Source organism: Chinchilla lanigera, unplaced genomic scaffold (genome assembly GCF_000276665.1).
Source record: "Chinchilla lanigera isolate Chin_1 unplaced genomic scaffold, ChiLan1.0 scaffold00134, whole genome shotgun sequence".
Classification (NCBI taxonomy): domain Eukaryota; kingdom Metazoa; phylum Chordata; class Mammalia; order Rodentia; family Chinchillidae; genus Chinchilla; species Chinchilla lanigera.
The window spans coordinates 1,812,788-1,837,436 of record NW_004955535.1 but is presented as its reverse complement, the minus strand read 5'-3'; the positions used below and the strand labels follow the sequence as shown (position 1 = coordinate 1,837,436).

General features: G+C 34.2%; 1 protein-coding gene across 1 annotated transcript in view; it reads right to left on the bottom strand.

The window, feature by feature from the left end:
• Window positions 1-24,649, bottom strand: part of Dmd (dystrophin) — a 2,013,932-nt gene that overhangs the window by 1,459,579 nt on the left and 529,704 nt on the right. The window contains exons 10-11 of the mRNA XM_013507710.1: window positions 7,850-8,038; window positions 6,946-7,127 (exon numbers count right to left, since the gene is read on the bottom strand). Coding sequence (XP_013363164.1) covers window positions 6,946-7,127; window positions 7,850-8,038 — 371 coding nt within the window. The remainder of the gene's footprint in view (window positions 1-6,945; window positions 7,128-7,849; window positions 8,039-24,649) is intronic.

The window sequence follows — 24,649 nt, the reverse complement described above, 5'->3', positions numbered from 1 at the left end:
GTTCCTCTACTCTCCTTACCTCATTTTTACCTTAGGAGCATCCCACTTTCTTGTTCCTACTGCCTTACCTATCTGCATGATTTGTTCCCTCCTTTTATTTAGGGTTCTTCCTAAGTATTATCTCATAAGAAACGCCTTCTCTAACTTACAATAATACTTCCACTGTTCCCCTTCTATTGCCTTCCTTCTTTTCCCTTTTATAATTTTGTAGCATCTGCCATCAAATCTTTTATAATTATCTGCTACCACTAGAATAAAAGCTCAGTGAGAGAGAGTCTGTTGTTGATGCATTATCTCAAACAAAACTGGAAATCGTTTAGATAATAAATAGGAGTAAGATGAGCGAATGGAGGAACATTCACAATTTGTTTAATTATTATTTATCTTTATGAGAAAGCGTTGTTACAAAAATGCTACTCTTTCTATTCTATAAGTTCTAGGGAACTGGCTTCCTGCTTATGATTTCAACTATAAGAGTTACACACTATATTCCTAGAACAAGAAATGGCCACATTTACCTGAATCAATATACATTATCTTCATTAATTTTAGAAAAAATAGCTTGACCATGTATATTTTTAACTTGTCCAAATGTCAGAAAATCATTTTAATAACTGTTGCTTCTTAGTAGTCCAACAGGTAGGTGGAAATAATTCTATATTATCTCTATATTATTGCTCCAGAATCTTGGTAGTCCATTATTCACCCGTGGGAGATGATATTAATGTTTGAAATCGGAACAAAATAACACCAGCACTATTTTTGGAGCCTCTGAAAAAATAAAACATTTGTTCCACCTTTTTTGATCAAAAATAGAAGTGGAAGTTATGTAAGTAGGTTTCTACAAAGAAAGAGTATGGATTTATACTATTTTATATTTATGTCAGCTGGATCAGTGCTTCTCAAACTTAAATATGCTTAGTAATCCCTTGGGATCTTGTTAAATTGCAGACTCTGGTTCTGTAGATTAGAACGAGAACAGAAATTCTGCTTCTTTAACAAGTTGCCCGGTGATGCTGTTGCCGTGGGACCTCAGACCACCTTGACCTACAAGGAATTATCACTTGAACATTATTGGACAAAGTTAAAGAATAATCATTTATCAAACTTTGATACAGAATTCTGTGCAAGAGTCTAAGATTATCCATCTTTTAAAATGTTCACTGCAACAAGTTCAATTCAAAGTTTGGAACCACCTGAAGAAGTTAATTCAATGTTGAGCCATCCATTCACATATTTACACATGCAATATGATGGTCACTTGGGAGAAAACGACCCACCCATTTGTTCAGCTTCTCTTTTGCTCTATACACACTCACACATGTCACCTCATTTCAAGATTGGAACAGACACTTGGAGGAAGCAAGATGAACCCAATTTGTTAGACATATTTTTCTCTTCAACAGGTTGATGGTGACTCACAGTGATTTTTCATGTTATGACTTTGTGTTTTCACCCAGTTAATATTCAAATCGATCTGCTTGCTGATGTAAACCTGAACATAACTTTGCTTGGCATTTTCGCTGACTCGTTTTCATTTGTTGCCCTTACCATCTCAAAGGTTTGAGTTTCTCCCTACATGTCCTAAGCACAAAATAATCAGAGAAGCTGATGGAACTTGCCGCGCTTATCTTTATGAGTCCTTGTAGACATGTCAGTAAATCTCTTTTCTCTCTGCAGGTTGCATTTTTCAATGAAAAGAATCAGATTATTCACAGAGCAGGAAATCTCCTGTTGTTTCCTATGCCAGTTGTCTTCTTGTACTTCCACAGTTGGAAATTTGTCTTTTGCTTCTGGCTCACATCCCACCACCCCAAGGGTCTCATGCAGCACAAAAGAAAAAGAAACCATTTTTCTTATTCTTATGAAGATTTGTAACTCAAGATGTCAGCTCACACTGTCTTGTCTTAATCATTTTATTTTGAGTATGCAATCAGTAAGTGTCATTTGGATCTCGTTTTGTTCTCATAAACACTGTTAGAGGTTGCAGTTGATTGATATCGGCACAGAGGTGCTAAGCTAGTTTATGGCCAGAGGTTTTGTAACAAACTTGTTGGGTTACTTTTTCCTTAGTCACCAGTTCTCCTTCAAGAAAAGGAACAGAATCAAAGGAAAGAATTCAGGAAGGAAACTACCAATTTAGAGGAGGGTAAAAAGATAGAAATAACAGGGGGGAAATATTTGTATTTTCATTTGTTAACTGATATTCCTTAGTAAGTATATTTTTAAGTATTTTAATTGGGAAACATAATTTCAAATATAGTTATAATCATTCTGCTCACGTTCCCTTACCCCCACAAAAAGGACACACAAATATAGTCTTTGAAGAAAGAATGACTGAGGCAATTAGAAATAGATGAAGAAAAAATTTCAAAATATAAATAAACCAAAGCAAAGTGAGGTGGTGAACAGAGTTAACATATGGCCTTGTCACCTGATTTATGAACATTCTTTTTATTTTCTACAAGAATTTTGTGCTCAAAAGCTACTTTTTCATAGCATGTCTCAACTAATGTATTTTAGATGTTTGTCAATCGTATGGAAATGTCACTATTGGGTTAATCAGTGAACTGAAGATCAAAGAGGGGATAGCTCTTGTCCCCTCTTTGATCTTCCCATAAATGTTTGAGAAAGTGAGATCTTTTAGCTGAACCAGTGTGGATTTTATATAATGTACTATAAATGAGAGTATGTTATTATGTCCACATTTTCAAAATTTCTTGTGTATTTTTGATAATTATTAATGGGCTGTGAGACAAATAGATACAAATTGCATAAAAATAGCATGTGTATGCACGTGCCAACTATTACTATTTCCAAAGCAAAAGTCATTTTGACTGGTAAAAAGGCAAACAAGGGAATTAAAACAATTGCCAAAGAAATGTACAAGTTTACCACATGACTAGGATAGTAGAGCACACTCTTAGCACAACCCTGTACCTAGTCTAAGATATTAGCATCTTTTCCCTAGTGTTTTGCACAAGCCTAAAGACTTGGCCTCTTCTTCCAGTGGATTTACCAACATACTTTGTTTTAACCTGTGTCTTCCCTACTCACAACTTGCTGATGGCTTTTTCTTAAATAGTTTAAAATGCACACCCCTTATCTTCCTCCCTGTTGAAAATGGGCATGTGTGATCGGACCCCTTCCTGTATTTCCCATCTCATATGTTATCTATCTAAGCTTCCCTCCTGCAACTTTCCAGTCACAGGTAACTTCTGGTTCCTAAAACAAGCCACACTGTCCCTACACTGGACTCCTTGCATTGGCTATTTACATTGCCTAAAAGGCTCTTCCTCCTGAGCTGTAAATTGTGGCTCTTTCTTGTTGTTTAAATCTCGAAGTAAATGGTGCCAACTTTGAAAGTCTTTCCTAGATCACCAAGTATCCTCGTGACCACTCTGTGTTACATTACCATTAAATGTCTTCAAAACATATGTTCTAGGGGGCTGGGGATTTAGCACAGTGGCAAAGCACCTGCCTGGCAAGCGCAAGGTCATGAGATCGATTCCTGGTACTGGAAGAAGAAGAAGAAAAAAAAAAATACCCATATGTTCCTATCTGCTATTTTTCTTGTGTTCCCTTTTTTTTTTTTTATTGGTTTTCTGCTACTCTGGCATATAAGCTTCACCTGATTTGGGACTGTACCTCTTATGATCATTATTGTGTCTTCAGTGCCTTGAACTGTAAGCAGTAACTTGAGGCAGTCCATTAATGTTTCTTAATATATATAAAAGAAATCAAATATAATTTGTCACCACAGAATGCATTGGTAAAGGAGATTTATAAACACACGTTTTTAATGTGCATAGATTTTAATGATACCATTACCTGTATTTCCCAGAAATTTTATCTTGTGTTATATCAATTAAGGTTTCTAATGCGGCTTTACTCACATGTAATGGTCTTAAACAAATGTTAATTATCATCCCTCTCATCACTATACCTAGGTTTAAGCAGAATAATGGCTTCTGACTAAGTCTGTCCGTATCTTCTCTTTGGGAGAGAGAGATAAGAGGTATGGACTCATCTTTTTTCTGGTTACTAGGAATTTGCTGCTCTAAAGTAATCAATTGTTTGGAAATAATAGGTAACACATTCAATTGAGGCTAATCATTAATATGACCATAATAATATGTCCAAACAGGTTATAATTTATTTAAAAGCATTAAGCAAAATATAGAATTAAGATTTTTAAAGAAAATATCTTTTTGTTATAATCAGATTTTTGCTTCCTTCCAAAAACTCCATCAAATATCAAGCCCAGCAAAATTTGTATAATGTCTTATGTCATTTAGAATTTAACAGGTTTTATACATGAACACACAGAAAGATAGTGAAAGTGGCACAAAAGACTTCCTGGTCCCAACTCACATATTTCTGAATACTTTTGCTTAAACAAAACCTGTATATGTGTAATCCAAGGAATTACCTTTGTAATATTATGTTCTCCAAGTGGTTCCTTATTAGTGTCTATATTTTCACAAAAGCTACATAGTCTAAAATGCTGTCCTTGAGAATCACTCTAAAAGCTTTAACACAAAAAAGAAGTCCTTAAATCTTCCTTAAAGACAAAATGATTAATGTCAATCTGAACTAAGTGGAAAATTGCCATTTTAGAATTCTCATTGTCCAGTGGGATAGGATTGCAGAAATTTTACACACACACACACACACACACATGCACATACACACACACTCCCCTACGTCTGTGTGTATGTACATTGTCCTCCTTCTGTCATTTAATGGTAGTTATCTCTTTAGTGAGGCATTTTTTCCCTTTAATTATATTTTATCAGTGCATGTTAATATTATGTGGTGATGGGGTTTATTTGGGGAAGATGGCACATACATTCAACGTATCACAATCAATTTCAACCCTATTACCCCGCTTTCATTCTCTTCCTCTGTCCCTCATATCCCCATTCCAGCTCACGCAACAGGGAAATTTTTTGAATGAACATTTAAAAGTATTATTAATAGTGCTCACAAGACTTAGAATTTTAATTCCAGATTGAAGTCACATTGTTTGCAACTCATTCTCACATGCAATGAATTCATTTCTATAATAATTAGAACACATTGTTAGTCCTATTGAGAAAAGGGAACGCAGAAGTAATGGGAGTATTTAGTCTTCAGAAGAGGCTGGTTAAGTAGAATGGACAAGAGAAAAGACCGTGGCAACTAAAGCAGAGCAATAAGGGAGGGAGCTTTCTTCTTAATCCTTTCCGATTTTTTCTAAGGTTGTGATAATTAAATTGCAGAAATGGGTGCCAATAGAAGCTTCAGCCTTTAGACTGATATTATATGACCACAAGTAGGCAGATCTATAACTTATGATTTATGATGATAAACGGATAGAGTAAGTTGATATGTTGATATTGGGAGGAGGTAGACTGGACAACTATAGCATGACTATTATAATTCTCACCTTTAGGGTAGGTTGCAATCAGCACAATGATCATAGCAGGGGAAACATTTCAACATGCATAGTAGAATCACCCAGCTTGGCATATAGATACAGTTCTGAAAATTCTATCTTATACATGCTTACTTATTCTTTCAAAAGACATGAGCTTAAGAATGTGATTTCCCCCTCCCTATTGCCATACTATAATTGAGTACTGGAATAGCAATCCTCCCAGCATATCTAATGAGTTTCTTTAGTCCTATTTTAAAGCTTTTAATCTTCATAAATAATAGCTAAGTAAACTTAAGGCGCTTGGACAATTTCTTTAGCTTAATGTATTCAAATCCCCAGTTGGCACTTCATTTCTTTTCATTTAAAAATAAATCTATCTTGTCTCGATAGGCTCTACATGAATACACACACCTAACAACATAAATCAAAGCAACACATTCCGAATGATGAAATCTGTTTGTTACCTTTATAAGAAATATGCTATTCTGAGAAATGTCTCAAAAATTTTTATTAAGTCAATATATATTCTCAGAATAATTCATAGGTATACTGTATTTGAATAAGAATTTCCAAGTAGTTGAGAAACTTTTACTCTAGAGAATTTTCATGAAAATATGAGAAACACTTTAATATTTTTGAAGGCTTTGGTTCAGAGAAGTTTCATATCATTTGTACGTAATAGGTGATTTTACATAGACATTGCCCTGCTCATGCTTGTGTGCCACCTACATTTACATTTTAATTTCTACAAAAAATCTAGAGAATATTAACAATGAACAAATATTGGAAACTCTTAAGACTTACTTCTATACATAACAGAGCTAATTTGGTAATTTCCAAATTACAGAAGTGCAAATCACATTATTCCTGATATGAAACTCACTAGTCATGTGAAGAAAAGCTGAATGTCTTGGAAGTAAACCAAGAATCCAGACAGCACTATCAAACTGCTACTTTTTATTGCTAGTTTATACTATCAAACTGCTATTTTTATACTATCAAAACTTGCTACTTTTTATCTTGAGATGAGTTCGTATTAAGTTTCCTAGGCTGACCTTGAAATTGAAATCCCCATGTCTCAGGTTCCCGAGTAGCTAGGATTAAAGGCATGTATGACTATATCTGTCATGGTGTGACATCCTGGGAAACATGATGGGAAGCAAATGTTTAATTCAATAAACACTTAGAACAGTTAAGTACACTTTTTGTATGTTTGTTTTTGCCTCAGTGCTGGGGATTGAAGCCAGGGAACACTGAAGTACATACTTAGTCCTTTTCATATATATATATATATATATATATATATATATATATATATACACACACACACACACACACACACACACATACACACATACATATATCTTTTAATTTTTAGACAGGGTCTCCCTAAATTTCCCAGGCTGGCCTTGAATTTGTGATTCTTCTGCTTCAGTTTCCCTAGACACTGGGACTACAGGCATGTGTCTCCATGTTCAGGTAAACTTGTTATTTTTATTAATTACAAACAAAGAATGACTTACTTGCTCTGTTTTTCCATGCTAGCTACCCGGAGGCACTCCCATCTTGAATTTAGGAGATTCATTTGCTCCTGTACTTCAATTTCTTCATCTTCTGATAGTTTTCCGGTTCCAATGAGCTGACTGCCCAATTGCAGCACATGACCAACCCGTCCCTGGTGGGCTGTTAAATCCATCATATACCCCTGACAAAGAAAGCAGTTAATAGTTGTAAATTATTGTGAGTTGGCTTTTTTTTGTTTTTTAGTTTTACCACTGCAGCTCATTGAAATGTATATTCCCTTTGAGAGTATTTTGATCTTTATTTAAGGGAACAGCACCATTTGTAATATGAATTAAGGAAAATTATTATTTTAGGGCACCTTCTGTAGAAGCAGACCCAGAGGGAATGATTTTAGTGCAAGTGATTTAAGAAAGAGTTCCGAGGAAGAGCTACAGGGGATGTTGAAGAAGCAGGGAAGAAGACACAGGGGTGGGAAGGGGCCAATCGAACGTGTCCTCCCAAGAAACTCTTATGGTTGCTAAGTCTGCGGCTACACAGGTGCTCCAGATTATACTTCGGAAGCATAATTTATGATGAAAGCAGGTACTCTGAAGCACGCCGCAGCATTATGCCTCAGCTTCTTGACACAGGATAAGGAGGCTGAGCTTTTCTATTCTTCTAGCAGCCATTTAAAAACCAGATCTTAATACCATTTAGAGTAGTTTTCCAAAGAAGATATCCACGCACTAGCTATCAGAATCCCAATCACATAAGAATAAGTTTTGCTTCCATCTCAAAAAAAAAACAAAAAACAAACTAAAACTAAATTTCCAAATCGCAAAGTTGTTAAAATGTAATTGAAATAAGAGAGACTTGCCTTGACAAGTCATGCGCATAGTTTCATAAATCAATGTTGTTTTGTACCTCGTGAGTATGAAATTGTTCCTTCACTTCTTCTACATCATTTGAAATCTCTCCTTGTGCACGCAATGCATCCTCAGCAGAAAGAAGCCATGAGAGCACTTCTTCTAAAGCTGTTTGGTAACTGTCCAGGTTTACTTCAGTCTCCATCAACGCACTGCCAAATGCCTTGTCTCCGGGAGCTTCCAAATGCTGAACAATAAAATAAATTGGGTGTTATACAATTAGTATCTTTGCAGACTGTTCCAGTACATTAAATGATAAATTAAATGAAATATTTAAATGCTACAATCGGCCACTTGCATCATCAGAAACAGAAGCAGAAGAGAGAGTAGCAAGACTGCATTGTAACATTCTGACAAATACACACACAGATTCCCAAATGGCAGTTGGAATCCACACCAGATTACCATTTTATTAAAGCTCTTCTGCTTTGCTATAAAGAAAGACTAAATTAGTACATCAACTCTTTATGTTGCTTTTTAAATGCTATAAAATTTCAGCCATAAGTTACATTTTTCAGTTCACATTTGCAATCAGTTACACATACATTTTTGGAATTATATTTATATACTTTGGCAATAGCTTTAAAGGAAACATCTCTTCCCAAGAGCCCAGAGGTAGTGAAATATTTCCAAAACTTTACAGAAAAGTAAAAGTATCAGTAAGAAAATAAGTATGTGGAGGTAGGATATAGATAAAATTAAAGGAAATACACTGAAGACATGTCAGAACTTTCTAACAGGATTATCACTGCAATAAATTAAGCATTTATTTCTAGAAGGCACTGGCTTCAATAGCAAGATATTATCTTAGGAAGTAAACTATAAAGCATGTCTACTTGATTTAATTAACAGGATATTAAGTGAGATTTCAGTTTTCTTGGAATTTCTGCTAGGATCTTAAAGCTAATGACAAATAACACCAAGCAGTCATAGCTTTACAGAGAAAATTCAGGTCACTGATGAAGGAATAGCTTTAAAGTTACCAAAAACATGATGTCACACCCTCTTTTTATAATAAGAAATATAAAAAAAATAAGTTTGACTTATACATATTAACTATATTATATATTTTATATGTGGCCAAGAGAACCCCTCTTCACTCCATTTTGCTCAAGCAAGCTGAAGGCCTGGGCACGCCTATGCTAGATGAAAAGAACATACAAGGAAGCAAGAAGACTGACTAGAGAAACTGTTGAGAAAGTACTCCTCTGAAATGCCTGGAGTTCTCTGAGTGGTCACAACCTCTTCGCACTGAAGCTAAACACTAGAGACAGGGTAGTTTACAAGCTGCACAACTGACCTCCCAACCTGGCATGTGTTGGCCGAGACTCAGCTGCCATGGGAACAGTACTGTGAACTGTCATAAAAGACCTACGTTCTACCTTAACCTAATGGCAATTATCAAAGGCAAAAGAATGAGCAGGAAAGTCTGTGTGAGGTTTTCTTTAGGTGAAGTGAATCAATTATAGGGTTAGTATTGAGTGTCAAAAATTTTGATAAGAACCACACTCGAGAGAGTTTTATGCTAGTAAAGGATCATACAAGCTAATTATAGAGAAAAAATATAATGGAGAAAGGTTGGAAAAGGAAGCTTTTGTGCAGTATCACCATATCACAAGCTATCACTGGAACCAACAATTAGGGTTTTTCAAAGGAGAGCAAAGGCGGATTAGATAACCAAAAGCTATTTGGAATTTTCATGCCCATGCCTTGGGAAGACCCCGACTTTGATGGTGCCCCCTGGCATAATTGCTTTGCATTTCTAGTATGCCTCAGTGCTCATGTAACTGGCAAAACCAACCTAAAGTGCTGGTCTGATAAATGCTCCAATTTTGAAATTTTAATATTATAATTTTCCTTCAACTATTAAACCCTTAGGATGACAAGGAACTATGACAATTGCTGGTATGAGCTGTTCATCAAATGATATATTCTTTTCCTGATTATAGAGAACTAACACAAAGAGCAGCCCTAATAAGACAAAAATCACTCACTTCTAGTATCTAAAACAGAATGTAGGTGTCAAAGAGAGCTATTAACATATGATCACATGGGTAAGGCTATTTCTGAATGCTTCAGGAGTTGGAACAAGTTCCACATTGTACCATTCTCTCTATCTGGAAATACTATTAACATTCAATATCAAAGTCACCATTAAGAGGGAAAGTTACAGAAAGGTAGCCTGAGAGATATACTATGTGTAGCCAGGTTCATGGCTATATACCCTGTGCAAGTGCACAGAGTCCTGAGCTCAAAGAGAACCCAAGATTCTCTCATCTGCTGCTTTTGAAATTCTTACAACTTTTGTTGTTGTACTATAAATTCATAACTTCAGTGAGGTTAGAAATCATGAAGTTGACAAGGAAAGGTAATTATGTGTGTCTGAAGGATTTGCATATACCAGTTTCAGTGTCCTCCGAGTACAGAATTCTGGTGAAATCACAACATGTAACAGTTTAATAAAGATGGCTGTGGTGGTACATGGCTGTAGTCTCTGCACTCTCAGAGGCTGAGGCAGGAGAATTGGAAATTGGAGCCCAGCCTGGGCAAATTAGCACCCTTGCCAAACCTTGTCTCAAAAAGGAAAGAAAAAAAATTGAAAAGGCTAGAGGATGTAGCTCAACTTGAAGGTTTTTTGGTTCAATCCTCAGTGAGCCCCCCCTCAAAAAAAAACAGAGACAGGGAAAGAGAGAGAGACTATTATGTCCAACTGAGCCAATGAGGCACTTGAAAGTAACATTTTGCCTTTAAACCAGACTTTATTTGAAACATAAAAAGAAAGAAGGCAATGCCAATAAAGCACAAAGAGTGAAAAAATCCTCACACTTCCTTTGTTACTCAAGCTATCTTCCTGATTCAGCCAACCTCTTGTGCTGAAATTTATGACACAGAAGACAGTAGGTCCTATATTTTCTTTTTCATTTCAGTCTTCTTTACTCAGTAAGCTGAAGGGAGAGAGTGTTGGCAAAATGTGAGCATTTCAAGAAGTGAAATAAAAATAGCCAATCTAGTTGTGTATTTCCATAGTCAGCTAAGAGTAAAATACACATACACATACTAGCTATGAGATGCAAATTATATAATCTGGTGATTTTGTGTGAGTTAAAGGTTCTTTTTATTTAATTTTTAAGAGGCTCTTATATTGGCATTTACAACTGAAACTACACATTGAAACAGTGAACAGTAAAATCCATGTTAATACTTAAAATTTTTAATTTTCTTTATTCAGTATGAGATTAAATACCAAATAGACTCTAGGGCAAGTGGGGAGGCAGAGCATGGATTAAACAGCTTTATGTTTTAGTGCTTTTAAACACACATTTTATTTGCTCTTTGAATAAGGGGTTCCACATTTCGTTTGTAAGTAGGCCCAACAAATTATGTAGTTAACCCTAAGCGTAGGTGAAAAAAGCTGAATATAATCTTGAACATTTTGCCCTGTCTAGGTTATAGGTAAAATAGAATGATGTGGGGGGAGGGCAAATAAAAAATTTAAAGTGTGCTATGTACGTGTACAAACTCCTCGTGATGAATGTCATCATGTGTGCTGCAAACATATGCTAATAAAAATTTTAAAAAATTTAAAGAAGAGATGCAAAATTTGTTGTGTAAAGCAGGATGTACTCCTTAATCCCAGGGCCTTTAGAAGCAAATCATCGATGTTTGCATCTTGACACTGACTTGAGGTCTTGGGATCCTGGGAAAGTTAATTAACCCTACTGTAAGTCTTGGTTTCTTCCTTTGTAAAATGGATACAATAATATTTCCCTAATAAGATCATACTATGAATGACTGGCCTTGTGTAAGAGCCCTATAAAGTATGGTAAGCAGTAATTATTAGATTCTTATATACATAAGAAATGTTTTGAAATATAGTCTTCTGCCAAGTCATCTTAAGTCACTTCCCATATTTCAAGGGCCAGACAAAAATTGTAGAAAACTGACCCAAAGACATATAAGAGCAAGCATCAAGGAATTCAGTCACATCCTTCTGGAGTTTGAATTTCAACCTAGTATCTACCTGAGTTCTTAAAATTAATTAAAAATCTTCTATTCAAGTAATTTTCTCCAAATAACATATGATAAATAATACAATTATCAATTAATATGAAACTATATATTACTATTGTGAGAATTGAATTAAAATATTCAACACTATGAATTAATGATATTTATACAGTCTTTAATATTTTAAGCAAAATTGAAAGGAAATATCTTCTCATAGTATATCCTTGAAAACAAATATACAAAACATAAATTATGAATCTAAAAGTTTTGTCTGTGTTGTTCATGAAACAAAAACTTTTCAAATGCAGTCTTCTTCAATTTAAATTCAAATATGGATAAACTGTAAAATTTTGGAAATACTTTATTACTTATGTGCACCAGTTCAAATTCAAATACATATGTATTCAAGTCTATATAACAGTATATTCAAAATTGTCATCTTGCTTCTGAGTAATTATTTCCTTGTTGTGGACAACTGCTTTTCAAATTATAATTTATGATCTGTCAGTGACTTATGTAATCACTTTACTTGGGTTATAAGGAAGAATATGCTTAGATTAAACAAAATAAAGATATCAGGTTATCACTTATACTATGAATGGTTATTATTTTTTAAATTATTAGTTTTCCATACTGCATAGATGCAAGTCTATGCATACATATACATATAATTTTTTTCTGGGTCAAGATTAATTTTTCTGCAGTTCATGAAACAAAGATGTAAACAATTCAAGAATTCTAGAGCAGGTGAACCAAGAAAGAAAAATTTGATTGCATTCTACACTTGCACATCTTCGATTGAAAGTTTGGAAGAAAACAAATGTACATTGTCTGAATTTCACAGCAAATTTATAAGTTAAAAGATATTTAGTTTCAGTTCTAGCATCCAAGATATGTTCTCATCATCACAGAACCTCATATTGAACCTATATGTACCGCAACATTAAGAAAAATTTTCTAGGAAACTTCACCATTTCTATTTATAGAGCACCTATGCAGAAGACAGATAGACACTAATTGTTTTATGAATGGAGTTATCAGTATCATCAACTAGAACTGGTTTTCCCTATATGTGAATCATATTACAATTTCTGTGGTTATCTTAGTAGTTTAATGTTCTTTGTAGTATGTTGGGCAAATAATTGCTATGAGAAAAACATAACAAGGAATAAATGAGACAAATTTCATTGTTTCCAAAACCAGAAAACACTACAATTTATTTGACATATACACACACCTCAGAAGCTTAATTGTTATCCTTTAGTCTGCGAAAGTATTAGATAGTGCCACTATAGCCCTTGGAGAAATTGTTCGCCCATAAAGGTGGAGAAGTAAAGCTAACAAGTGCCTGTTGTAGTCCAGAGAAACTTCAGAAATTCATTTCTAGTGACAATTTCTAGTAATGGAAATTTCTAGTAATAACTTCTATTACTTCCTAATAAAATATTAACTCCATAATAAACACATTTAAAGCCCTGTTTACTATGTATCTTACTTTAGGTAAGTCACTTAAAATTTCTATGTCTCAGTTTCTCCATCTGTAAAACAAGGAAGATGAAAATATATGTCCTTTGGATTGATGGAAAAATTTTATGGATAATGAATATAAAATGTTAAACATATTTGAGATTCCAAGAAATGCTCTGCAATGCATGTATTTGGGGGCCAATGTTCACTGAAATGGCAAATTATTTTTATGAAGAATCAGTTGAATGAGCTGTGTGTATTTTTGGAAGCATGATTTTGGCAATTCAAACTGAAATAAATCATCAAATTGCTACATCCTCATAGTGAAACCAGCAAACCACAAAGCTGGTAGAAAAAGAGCTGGGATGTTTCCAGAGGTCACAATCTATCCCAAAGTACTTTTTTCAATCCCGGATGAAACCCATCTATTTTGGAAATTTCCCCAAATTCAGCCCTAAAATGAGAAAACTGATTTAATCTGGATAAAGACAGTTTTCTAATTCTTCAATGTATAAATGCTTCAGGACTTTACAAAATTTCATCATTTTTAGTTAATTTAAATAAATGTGTCAGACTTATTTTTAATAGCATCTAAGTCAATCTATGGATGGTGAATTTTTGTTGTATTCCATAATCTTTTGATTCCTCAATGAAAGATTATTTCAGAGCTAAAGGATTACAGAGGGATAACCAAATCGTTCTTTTACAAAATAACAGAAGAGCAGTTGAGAGGAACCAGGATTAATATCTGGAAATATTCTTGCCACATTTCACCGTTTCCTCAGAGATAGAGCATGCAAACCAGGGTATTATTCAAAGTATGAGAAAATGATTACAGAGGTGATTTATGAGAAATTAATCCATCATGTAACAGTGTACATGACATTCAATCTAATGATACTGTTAAATAGGTAATTTTTAATATCGGTTGTGCCTGAAATTCAGTTCAAAGTTAAGCTCTAATGAGGAGTCAGGAAAAAATATGGCCTGCTGTTATGGCAGTATTACAACAACAATCACAGCAACAACTACTACATATATAGTAGCAATAACAACAGCTGCTATTATTTATTGGCCACTTAGTGTTAGTCAATTTGCCAACCGTTTAATGTACATTGTATCATTTTTCACTGTAGCAGGTCACAACGCCAGAGAAGAGGAGGGTAAAGAAATAGTAATAGAAAAATTAAGTACATATCAAAGGTCACAAAGGTTATTGATGGTTTCAAGATTTCATATGAGGTTGTTTAAATGTTAAAACAAATGTATTTACCACAATCTGATACATCTCTTTTAATGGAGAAACTTAATTCAAAATCAGTGTAATCCAAATGTACACAACAACCTAATAAACTTCTATTTGTATATACATCTACCTTCTATATATCTACTTTTCATTTTTAAAAAAATTATAATTTCTTTTTGTTTTGTTTTATTTTGTGACAGAGTCTCGCTATGTAGCTTGGGCTGGCCTTGAACTCATTATGTAGCACAGACTGGCCACAAACTCACAACGGTCCTCCTACCTAGGCATCCTGAATTCTGGGATTACAGGCCTATGCCACCATTCCAGGGTTCATCTTTGTGAGTTCATAATCAATGATTCTGAAAGTACTAAGATGAGACCTGGACTCAATGATGTTGAGGAGTTAGAAATCAAATGCAGTTTTCAAACTTATCCTTGTAATTCACAGATACTGACGTCACACTAAAGAAAGAGAAGGCAGAAAAAATATATAAGGAATACAGTGTAGGTGTAGACCCTGTTACCAAGGCAGGGGAAACCGAGCCAAAAAAAAAAAAGATAAACTTAATAAAGGAAGGTATGTGTCAAGCCCACAATTCAAATTCTGTGCCTTCTTATGATGTGATAAGTACATGTACCAAATACCCATAAGGAATGTAAGCTTATATGCCATAAACATGTAAGTTTATACGCCATAAACATGAACTAAAATAATAATAAAAACAATAACAATAATAATATGGTAAAAGAGGATTTAGAGACAGAGGGAGGGAATAAGTGGGGAGGAGAAAGTGATTTAACAAGAATCAAGATGTGTTTTATGTCCATGTACCTACTCTTTAAATTGACTATAAACTTCATGTACTGTGAATGTGTACTAATAAAATAAAATTTTAAATGCTCTATAAGTTCTATTAAACCTATCATTTTCCTTTGATGTTCAATGTCAGCAAAGTTGACATTCTTCTCTAACATAAAATCTCTCACAGGAATGTTTTACTTTATTTGGTACACTCTATTTAAGAAAAAAACATATTGTTCATCTGTACACATTGGCAATGTATCCATTTTATTTTAAAATATCATTCCCAAAGATCGTTGCACAAAAAGTTCTATAACCAAAGTATCAAGTTTTATACACAGAAAAGAGTGGACATGGCAAAGACTGTTACTGCATCAATGTCTGTCCTACTTCACTTCTCATATACGTTGTAGTAGAAAGTATAGGAGACAATTTTGCTGTCTGAGATATAAATTTCCTTTGTAAATAGTTGTATGTGACCTGTGATCACATATTGGCCAGTGGGGTAAGAGGTGGGCAATTCCTTCATCAAGAATGAAAAAGAAGTAGGGAGGCTCTCTTTTTTGTCCTTTCCTTGTTTCCATGGGGCCCGATGGTGACGTATCCTTGGTCATAAGAAGGAAGACCGCATCCTAAGGGATGGCAAACAAGAGGCCAAAGGGACTTAAAGAGTTCCCGGATGAGCAAAGCTTTACTGTAACATATGCTTCAATAATTTCAAAAGTAAATATTTAGTTGGAACTCACAAAAGTTGGTGATTTAAATAATCAGAGATAAAATGGTTACAAAATGGGAAAGACAACTAAATCTCTAAGATTAATTTCACCGTCATATGGCATAAAGCAAAAATAACGTCTTATTTATTTCATTATTAGAATCATTTATGAGTATGTAAAGAAATCTGACCCATTGGATGATACTTATAAAATGAAAAGAATTCAGAATTAAACATTTTTGGCAAACAGATTTTACGTACAATAGTTTCAAAATGAAATATGTATACTTTATGAAAACTAATTGTTATGCAAGTTGAGATTCACTGTCACTAAAAATAATTCCATAGCGATTGCAGCGTATAGAATTTGCTATAACATATGTACATTGTTCAATAGTGAGCTCTGAAAGAGGATATTACATATTTCCACATGGTCATTTTTTGAAAAACGTTTTATTTCATGAACCACTTTTTGTAGTATTCTTAGCTATGTTTTCATTTGTTTCAAAGTTGATATTCAAATAAATTATAAACAAAAGTGTAGGATCTCCCACAGTATATAAATGTATTTGCACTTGGGTTAATCCTAGCCTCCACACTTCACATTTCAATGGAGTACCTTATTCTTCCTATTACATATCCCAAGATTGTACTGTTCCTACAAAGTGCCAAATAATAAATATCTACAGTTTTGTCAACCATTATAACTGCACCTACTAAGTGCTCTAATTATAGACTATAGCACAAAAGCAACCATGGGCAATACATAACTGAACAAACATGGATATGTTCCAGTAAAACTTTACTTACAAAACACAGGTGGCTAGTCGATTTTTGACCCTCAGGCTGTTATTTGCCATCTCCTGATCATCCAATCTGCCTCCTGGATTTAATCTAAGCCCTCTGCACAGATTCAAGAATATTCCCATACTGATGATTTTTTCTCTCCAGTGTCTTGCTCTCAAATTGATCCTAATGAGTCACTTCCCCACTATTGCATGTCCAAAGGAGTCTTCTCTAAATATCACTGCTACGACTCGATCCACTTCTCCCCCGAGAAATAACAATGTACAAAGAGCATCAGTGTACAAAACCAGTGTCAGTAGTTGGAAAGCATCAAATCTGTCTGACTTTGAAGAAAGATGAACTAGAGGTCAAATTCAAGTTCTAGAATTTAGAAGCAGTGTTTGCCTGGGAAAGTAATTTTGGACACCTGATATACACATGAAAACAGATAAGCTGATACTATCCTATAGGGGACTCATAAAGCTTACAGAAAATGTACAAAATTTATTTATATTAAAACTAAGCATCCCTCCTTCCCATTTGACCTCTACAAATACCACTTTGACTGCCTCATTGTTCTTATTTAGTGCAACATAAAGTGGAGAAGATACTCTTGCTAAATAGGAAATTTGTCCCAGATATCAGTTATTTATGTTTCTTTAAAATGTTCCAGCTTGTTGGATAATCCTATTGCCTTCCTGATGCATTATATCAACGAATTTTGTGGTTTTTTCTTTCATTATTTCATATATTTTTGTTTCCTTTCCTTGTTCCCAAAGCAATGGTATAGTGTAGTCTTCAGAAAAAGTGTCACGGGTGAATAAAGTAAGCTCTATGGAAGTAGAGTTACTCTTGCTCACTACCTGAAATGTAAGACATACTAGATACTTGTTGAATGAAACAATGAATCTCCTAGCACATATCATATCAAATCAATATTCTTTCTTATTTTATATTAATATAGGGACATTTCTTTCCTAAGAGAATTAGGCCAATGTTACAGAATCTTTCCATAGCAAAGTAAAGAAATAGCATACTGCAGTTTTGATTTTATATCTGCTGCTTTATTCGCTTCACTCCCTATTTTCTTCAACAAGAGATATCCATGTTTAAGGAGTTTAGAGCTTCCATTTGTAGAAAAAAGAACTAATGGCATTAAACCTTGGGAAGACTGTTACATTTAATTATCAGCAACAATTCTTGTCCTCTGCCTCAAGGAAAGTAACAAAAATCCTCTATGCTGTTGGGGAAGTTAGAACTGAAGGCACTAAGAAGTGCTTCAGCTCTATCAGTGGCTTCTCTTAGGAGTGACTGTTATTCAGGGTTTAGATCTTAGGACACCACCGACCATTAATGTTTCCAATCTTAAGTTTCAGAGAACAAAAAAGAGTCCATAAAGAAACTCCTTATAGAAACAAAGGTATAAATTCTTACGGTCATTTCCCCTCTTACTGTACTAACATTTCTTTTAATATTTTCAAATAAAGGACTCCAATATCAGGACAAGCTAAGAGCTTGGAGGAATTGTTCTCATACTGGAGAAGATATTTTAAAGGATTTTAAAATATTTATTTATATGTATATATTATAAAATGAGAGTACCGACTTGAATAAGAAGGCAAAACAGAGCCTCAAACGAGGCTAACATAGAAAACTGCATGTCTTAAATTCATACGTATTATTTTATATTTATACTATGGATTGAATGCATCTTTGAAATATTTCATTTATAATATTTTTAAACGGAAAGGAAAATTTTTCTTTTCAACTTACTTTGTAGGTGTGTGATCCTACAACTGCTACACTTTTGATGAGAATATTGCCAGAATCAATATTCATTTCAAATATTGCCTCGATAGCATGAACTACTTACAAAATTCACGTTTTTTCCTTAATCATTGCTAATGCAGAGCCTTTGGCTTGAAAAAAACATCAAGTATTTTTTTGTTTGTTTGTTTGTTTTTCTTCTGGTACCAGGAATTGAACTCACGACCCTGTGCTTGCCAGGCAGGCACTGTGCCACTGAGCTAAATCCCCAGCCCCAATCAAGCATTTTTACTGCTTTGGGAATTATCTGAGAAATACCATAGCACTTACAGGTGCTTCCCAACATAAAATATTCGGCATAGTTGGGACAGTTGATTTTTTGAAAAAGAAACAACACAGCTCATTTTTCACCTACTTTGCCATGAGAAAACTAGAATATTTTGGTGCAGTCAAAAGTTTCCTAGGATACTCCTAATTTCTTTGTGAAAATATTGTAAGTATTCTTTTATTTAATATAATCTATAAACCCACTTAATTATTTACGCATGTCACAATATATGGAGAACTTGCAGGATGCCAATAAATTAGGGAAGGGCCTGTTTACTCTATCCTATTGAGGGTTTCTGATATTTTCTTGAGCAATCTGTACCATACATTACCTAAAATTGTCTGAAAATATGAAATAAGAATACTAAATAGATACCTGCATGTCCATGTTTAGGGGACCACTATTCACAATAACTAAGTTAAGGCCTCAAACTAGGTACCTATCAAAAGATAAATGCATAAAGAAATAGTGGTATGTATTGAAATGAAATAGTATTCATTCATAAACTGAATGAAATTTCATTTGCAGCAAAATCGACATAATTAAAGGACATTGCTATAAGTGCAATAAGCCAGACAAAAATATAGACAGACAAACAATACATTTTCACTGTCATATGTGGAAGCTAAAAAATGTCAAGCTGAATGTAGAAGAGTGTTTATTAGAGATTGGGAAGGCACAGAGTGGACAATGGGAGGCTAGATTTAATTAGTACATGCCATATGCATGTCTTGAAATATCACACCTCTGAGCTCCATTAATATGTACATTTAATATATGTTACTCACAAATCAAATATCTTAAAAGATTATAAATTATTAATATTTTTATTTTTATTACATACTGAAGGGAAAATTTGGGCATCTCAGTGTAAATAATATATCCATTCTTCAATTTTAAAAAGTAGTAAAATTCCTTAGTTCTTAAATCACATATAAAAATGAAGATAACAATATGTAATATAACAACCTTTGTTAATTCCTATCATCTTGTTTTGAAAATGTGTATCATTTTCATTGTTTTTGTATTGCTTTGTTTTTGTCTTCATTGTTGTTATTTTGTTTGTTCCTCTTTAAAATAAAAAATTAAAAACAGTGGAAAAAATAAAAATAAGAACGAGAAGATATGATGTATTGCCTAGAATTCTAGCAGATCATTTTTGTACTTCATATCTGGGTGTTACCTAAACTGCAGACTGCTCTAACCTAGAATTCCTTTTCATTCATCTAACTTTCTACAGAATTTAAAATCACATAAGCTGTAAAATACATTGTTGACTGTAAGATGTGATACAAGCATGTCATTGAACCATCTCATTTAACTTCACAGTATGAGATGATCTGCATTTTACAATAAGGAAGCCTGGCCTGTAAAGTTTAGAAACTTTTCTAAGGTCATAGATGCAGCAGATATAAGTAGAGATGGGAACTGAACTCAGTATCTATGTCACAGAAACCAGTAAAGTTAACTCTTTAGCAAGATATTATTTTAATAACTGGAGGGGAAGAAGCATTCTCCAGAGATAGCTAGATGTACAAAATTGCATTTAAAATAAAAATGCAACAATGCCTTATATTTCATGTGAGTGTAATCATCTTTGCTAATAGATTTCATTAATTCATGAAGACTCTCTGAACCTTAGACCCTTCTATGACCAGTTTTTTGTATTTATAATAGGATTGACTTTAGGGTAAAATATTTGCATTCTCAATAAATAAACTGTTCATATGAAGAATTTTAAAAAGCTGCATGGGCTAAATTAGCAAGCTGCTCTAAAATTGGCCCATATATTTAAAAATTAAATAAACCCATAAAATTGGATACTATAAAATAAGTAGCAAGAATACCACTGAGAATTTTGTTGAAGTATAATCACACCTGAAAGATATGTCAATATTTAAAACATGCCTATTATATTTCAGTTTATAAATTCTATTTTGGAAAAAAGGAAGGGAAAGACAAAGAATATATAAAAATACTTTCTTTGTTCACATAATGAGTCAACACTATGTTTATAAAGAATGAGACATTATATTTTCAAAATACATCCTAATGGAATCAGTTCTATAGCCTGACTTGTATAACACTGAAATTTTCCTGCAAAATTACTACTTATTCATTTTTAAAAAAGGTTTTTATGTAGTGGGTTTATTTCATTTCCCACAAGGATGGAAGCAATTATAATTATATCCATACATTTAAATAGTAAATTAAACTGAATATTAACATGTGGCAGCAAGGGGCTGGGGATTTAGCTCAGCAGCAAAGTGCCTGCCTGGCAAGCGCAAGGTTGTGAATTCGATTCCTGGTACCGGAAGAAAAACAAAAAACAAAACAAAAGAAAACACAAAAAACAAAACAGAAAAAATATGGCATCAAACTAAAAATTTTAACACTTAAGTAACTTCATGCAAATTAAACAAAAAAGATTTGTATTTGGTATGGGCTGTGGAAATTATAAATCAGTAAAAGGAATCTCACTTAAGCTAGAGGAGAAATAGTCACAAGTATCTTTAGAATCTTGTGATTTAGAAATGCTAGGGCAGAGCACAATCTGACCTATAAAGCTTTTCAGAAAATCAAATTGTGCCTAGACCTGAAGGCACACATGACATTTGTTCAAAAGGATTGTGGTTTCCTTGTAAACTTCTTTTGTAATTGTATTAATTCAGGTTGTTCCATATATTTGACCAACACTGTTATTCTCTGTCTGGAAGAGCCATAATTTGCCAATTACCATGGGAGTATAGATTATCTAGAGGTTTTATTTCTCTTCCATTTGGCCTTTTCACAACTCATTAGCACATCAACAAGAAAGTTAAGGCTAAGGAAGGCAAAGAATGTCTGTGGAAATTCTAAACAAAGAAATTTACTCTTTGTCAGCAGCATAGCCACAGAAGCATCTGAAAGTACTAGAAAAGTTAAGCAAAATGCAATGCTCAATATATTTAGTGTATAGGATGACAGTGCTTTAACTAATTTTTTTCCAACTGTATTATTTGAAACGCTGAGTGAACTGACTTGAGGTTTTGGCATCCTACAGAATTTAGAGTGATTTATTTTTTAGTAATCAGTAGGATATCTTCAGATACAACATTTGCCAATAAGCAATACACAATCCTCAGTGCCACTACATTCAACAGTTTTCAATATGAAGACAAGAAAATGAAAAGTAGCCTTCAAAAGGAAGGTTTATGTTGACTAAATAATATATATTGGGATAGAAAGGAGTGTATGCCAGGGACAGAGTCAATGAGAAACCTCTATAGATTTTTAGAGTTGGCCCTCTATTTGATGCAAACAGCACAAGAATATCTGTATAGGTGTGTGTTGCGTATGAGATATGTGCATATATTTTTTGAGGGAAAATAAGAAACACACAAAATTAAGTATCCTTTATTATCTGTTCATCACAGTAATGTATCCTTGATCATGCAAAACCCCCATGAGTTATATCTGCTAAACATGTCAGATATTTATGACTAATTGGTAAACCTGTCCTTGTCTATCCTGTGTAGTGGCAACTGAACTAACAGTATTGTGATGGTTGATCTTGATTGTCAAGCTGGTTGAATTGAGACATACCTAGAAAATTACTCACGTACATTTCTGGATGTGTCTGTGAGGGTGTTTTCAGAGATGATTGACATTGGGAAAACAAACAGATGTAGGCAACCACTCTGGAATGTGGACAGCACCATCTAATAGGGTAGGGAACCAGAAGGAACAAAGGCAGCTGAGGAAGGAAGCTTGGTAGCAACTGCTCTCCGACTGGACTCCTGCCCTCCCTCTGCTTCCTGCTGCCATGACCTGAGCTGCGGTGCTCCACCAAAACCTTCTGCCATGATTTTCTGCCTTATCTCAGGCGAACAGTAATGGAACCAACCAAGTACAGACTGAAAGCTTGAAACCATGAGCCAAGATAAATATTTCCTTCTCTAGGCTGATATTCTCAGGGATTTGGTCACAGTGACAAAAAACCAACACAAATATGAAAACTGTAGAAGATTTGTCTGAATGTTGTTGTAGCTATAGATGTGTCAGGTAGAAGAGCAATTGGCATAATAAACTTTTTACATGCACTTCCCTATAAGTTTATTTACTTGTATAACAGGCTCTAAAATCAGGAAATTAAGATTCTGATACTTACTTAATATAGTATTTCTTTAAGAATCATTTACTAAGTGACTATAACAGGCCAGTCACTGTTACTAGGCAACCATAAACACAATGAATAAAAAAATCCACAACCTTAAGGAACTAATTATATTGGAGAAGGCCTTTGAAACAAACTAAAGAAGTAAATCCAAGGGTGATAGTGTTACAGAGGAAAATGAAGTAGGAAAGGGGAATAGGAAGTGCCAAGAACAGGGACATTGTGGACTTAATCAGGATGGTTAAAAGAAATCATTGAGTGAGACTAGGTATCAGTTGAAGACTTAAAGATGTGGAAGACATAGCTATGTGAACATGTGGAAGAAACTTGTTCCAAGTGAAGATATAAATGAGAAGCATTTACGACTGCAATGGAATGAGAAACTAACAATGTGGAAGAGGAAATCACAGAAGAATTGTGTGGGGACAGGGAGGTAATTGATTTGGAGCTTTTAAAACCTGAGGACTGAATTTTAAGTTGTAAACCATTGGAGGATTTTTTGCAGAAGAGTGATATGATGTGCCTTACATTTTAAGATAACTATGTACCAGTATTACAAATAAAGTAAGGGTCAAAACAGGGAGAATAGCTTTAAATCATTCATTAATCCAGACCAAAGCTGAGGGGTGCAAAGGAAGTAATGAGAAATGACTAGATTGTGGATAGAGACCTGACATAATTTTCTCATGGAAAACATGGCGTGTGAGAAAGAGGAACACTAAGTTTGATTCCAAAATGATCAGCTGTGGCAAGTAGAAGGATGGAAGTATCACATACTAAAATATAAAGGACTATTAATGAAACAGATGTGGAGGTTAATCTGTTCAGATTTACACTGCTAGGAGTGTGTAGGCAGTGAGGTATTAAAGTTCGGAATTTAATGGAAATTTCTGAGCTGGGATAAACATTTGAGAAGCATCAAAAGTATTGATGGTATCCGATATCATGAGACCAGATAAAATCATCCCAGAAATGAATGTGGTCTGGGAACTGAAACCTGTTTACAATGATATTAGGGATTTGTGTCGATGAGGAGGAATCTTCCCATAGGAAAGAAAGCAGCTACCAGGAAGACAGAAGAAAAAGCAAGAATGTATGCTACCCTAGGGATCAAACAGAAGTGAGCCACAGCATGTCTTGAAACTCCACAATTTATTTGGGTTGCTTAGGTAGAGTATATAAAGAACTTCAAATAATGATAGGCAAATTGTGAATACTTAATGAATGTTAGATAAATGTAAGGAAAACAAATTATGTGTCCTTTAGTGTTCCAGCCAACCCATCATGTTTACAGTTGCCATATTTGTAGTAAAATATCTTTACCCACTGAAAGTCAGCCAATAGTCTATCAAACAAACTATAAAAGGATAGTATGAAGAATTAAGAATACAGCCACTAAGACCCAAATATTTGGATTCAAATTCCTTCTTGTGGGCTGGGGATTTAGCTCAGCGGCAAAAGCGCCTGCCTGGCAAGCGCAAGGTCGTGAGTTCGGTTCCCGGTACCGGAGAAAAACCAAAAAA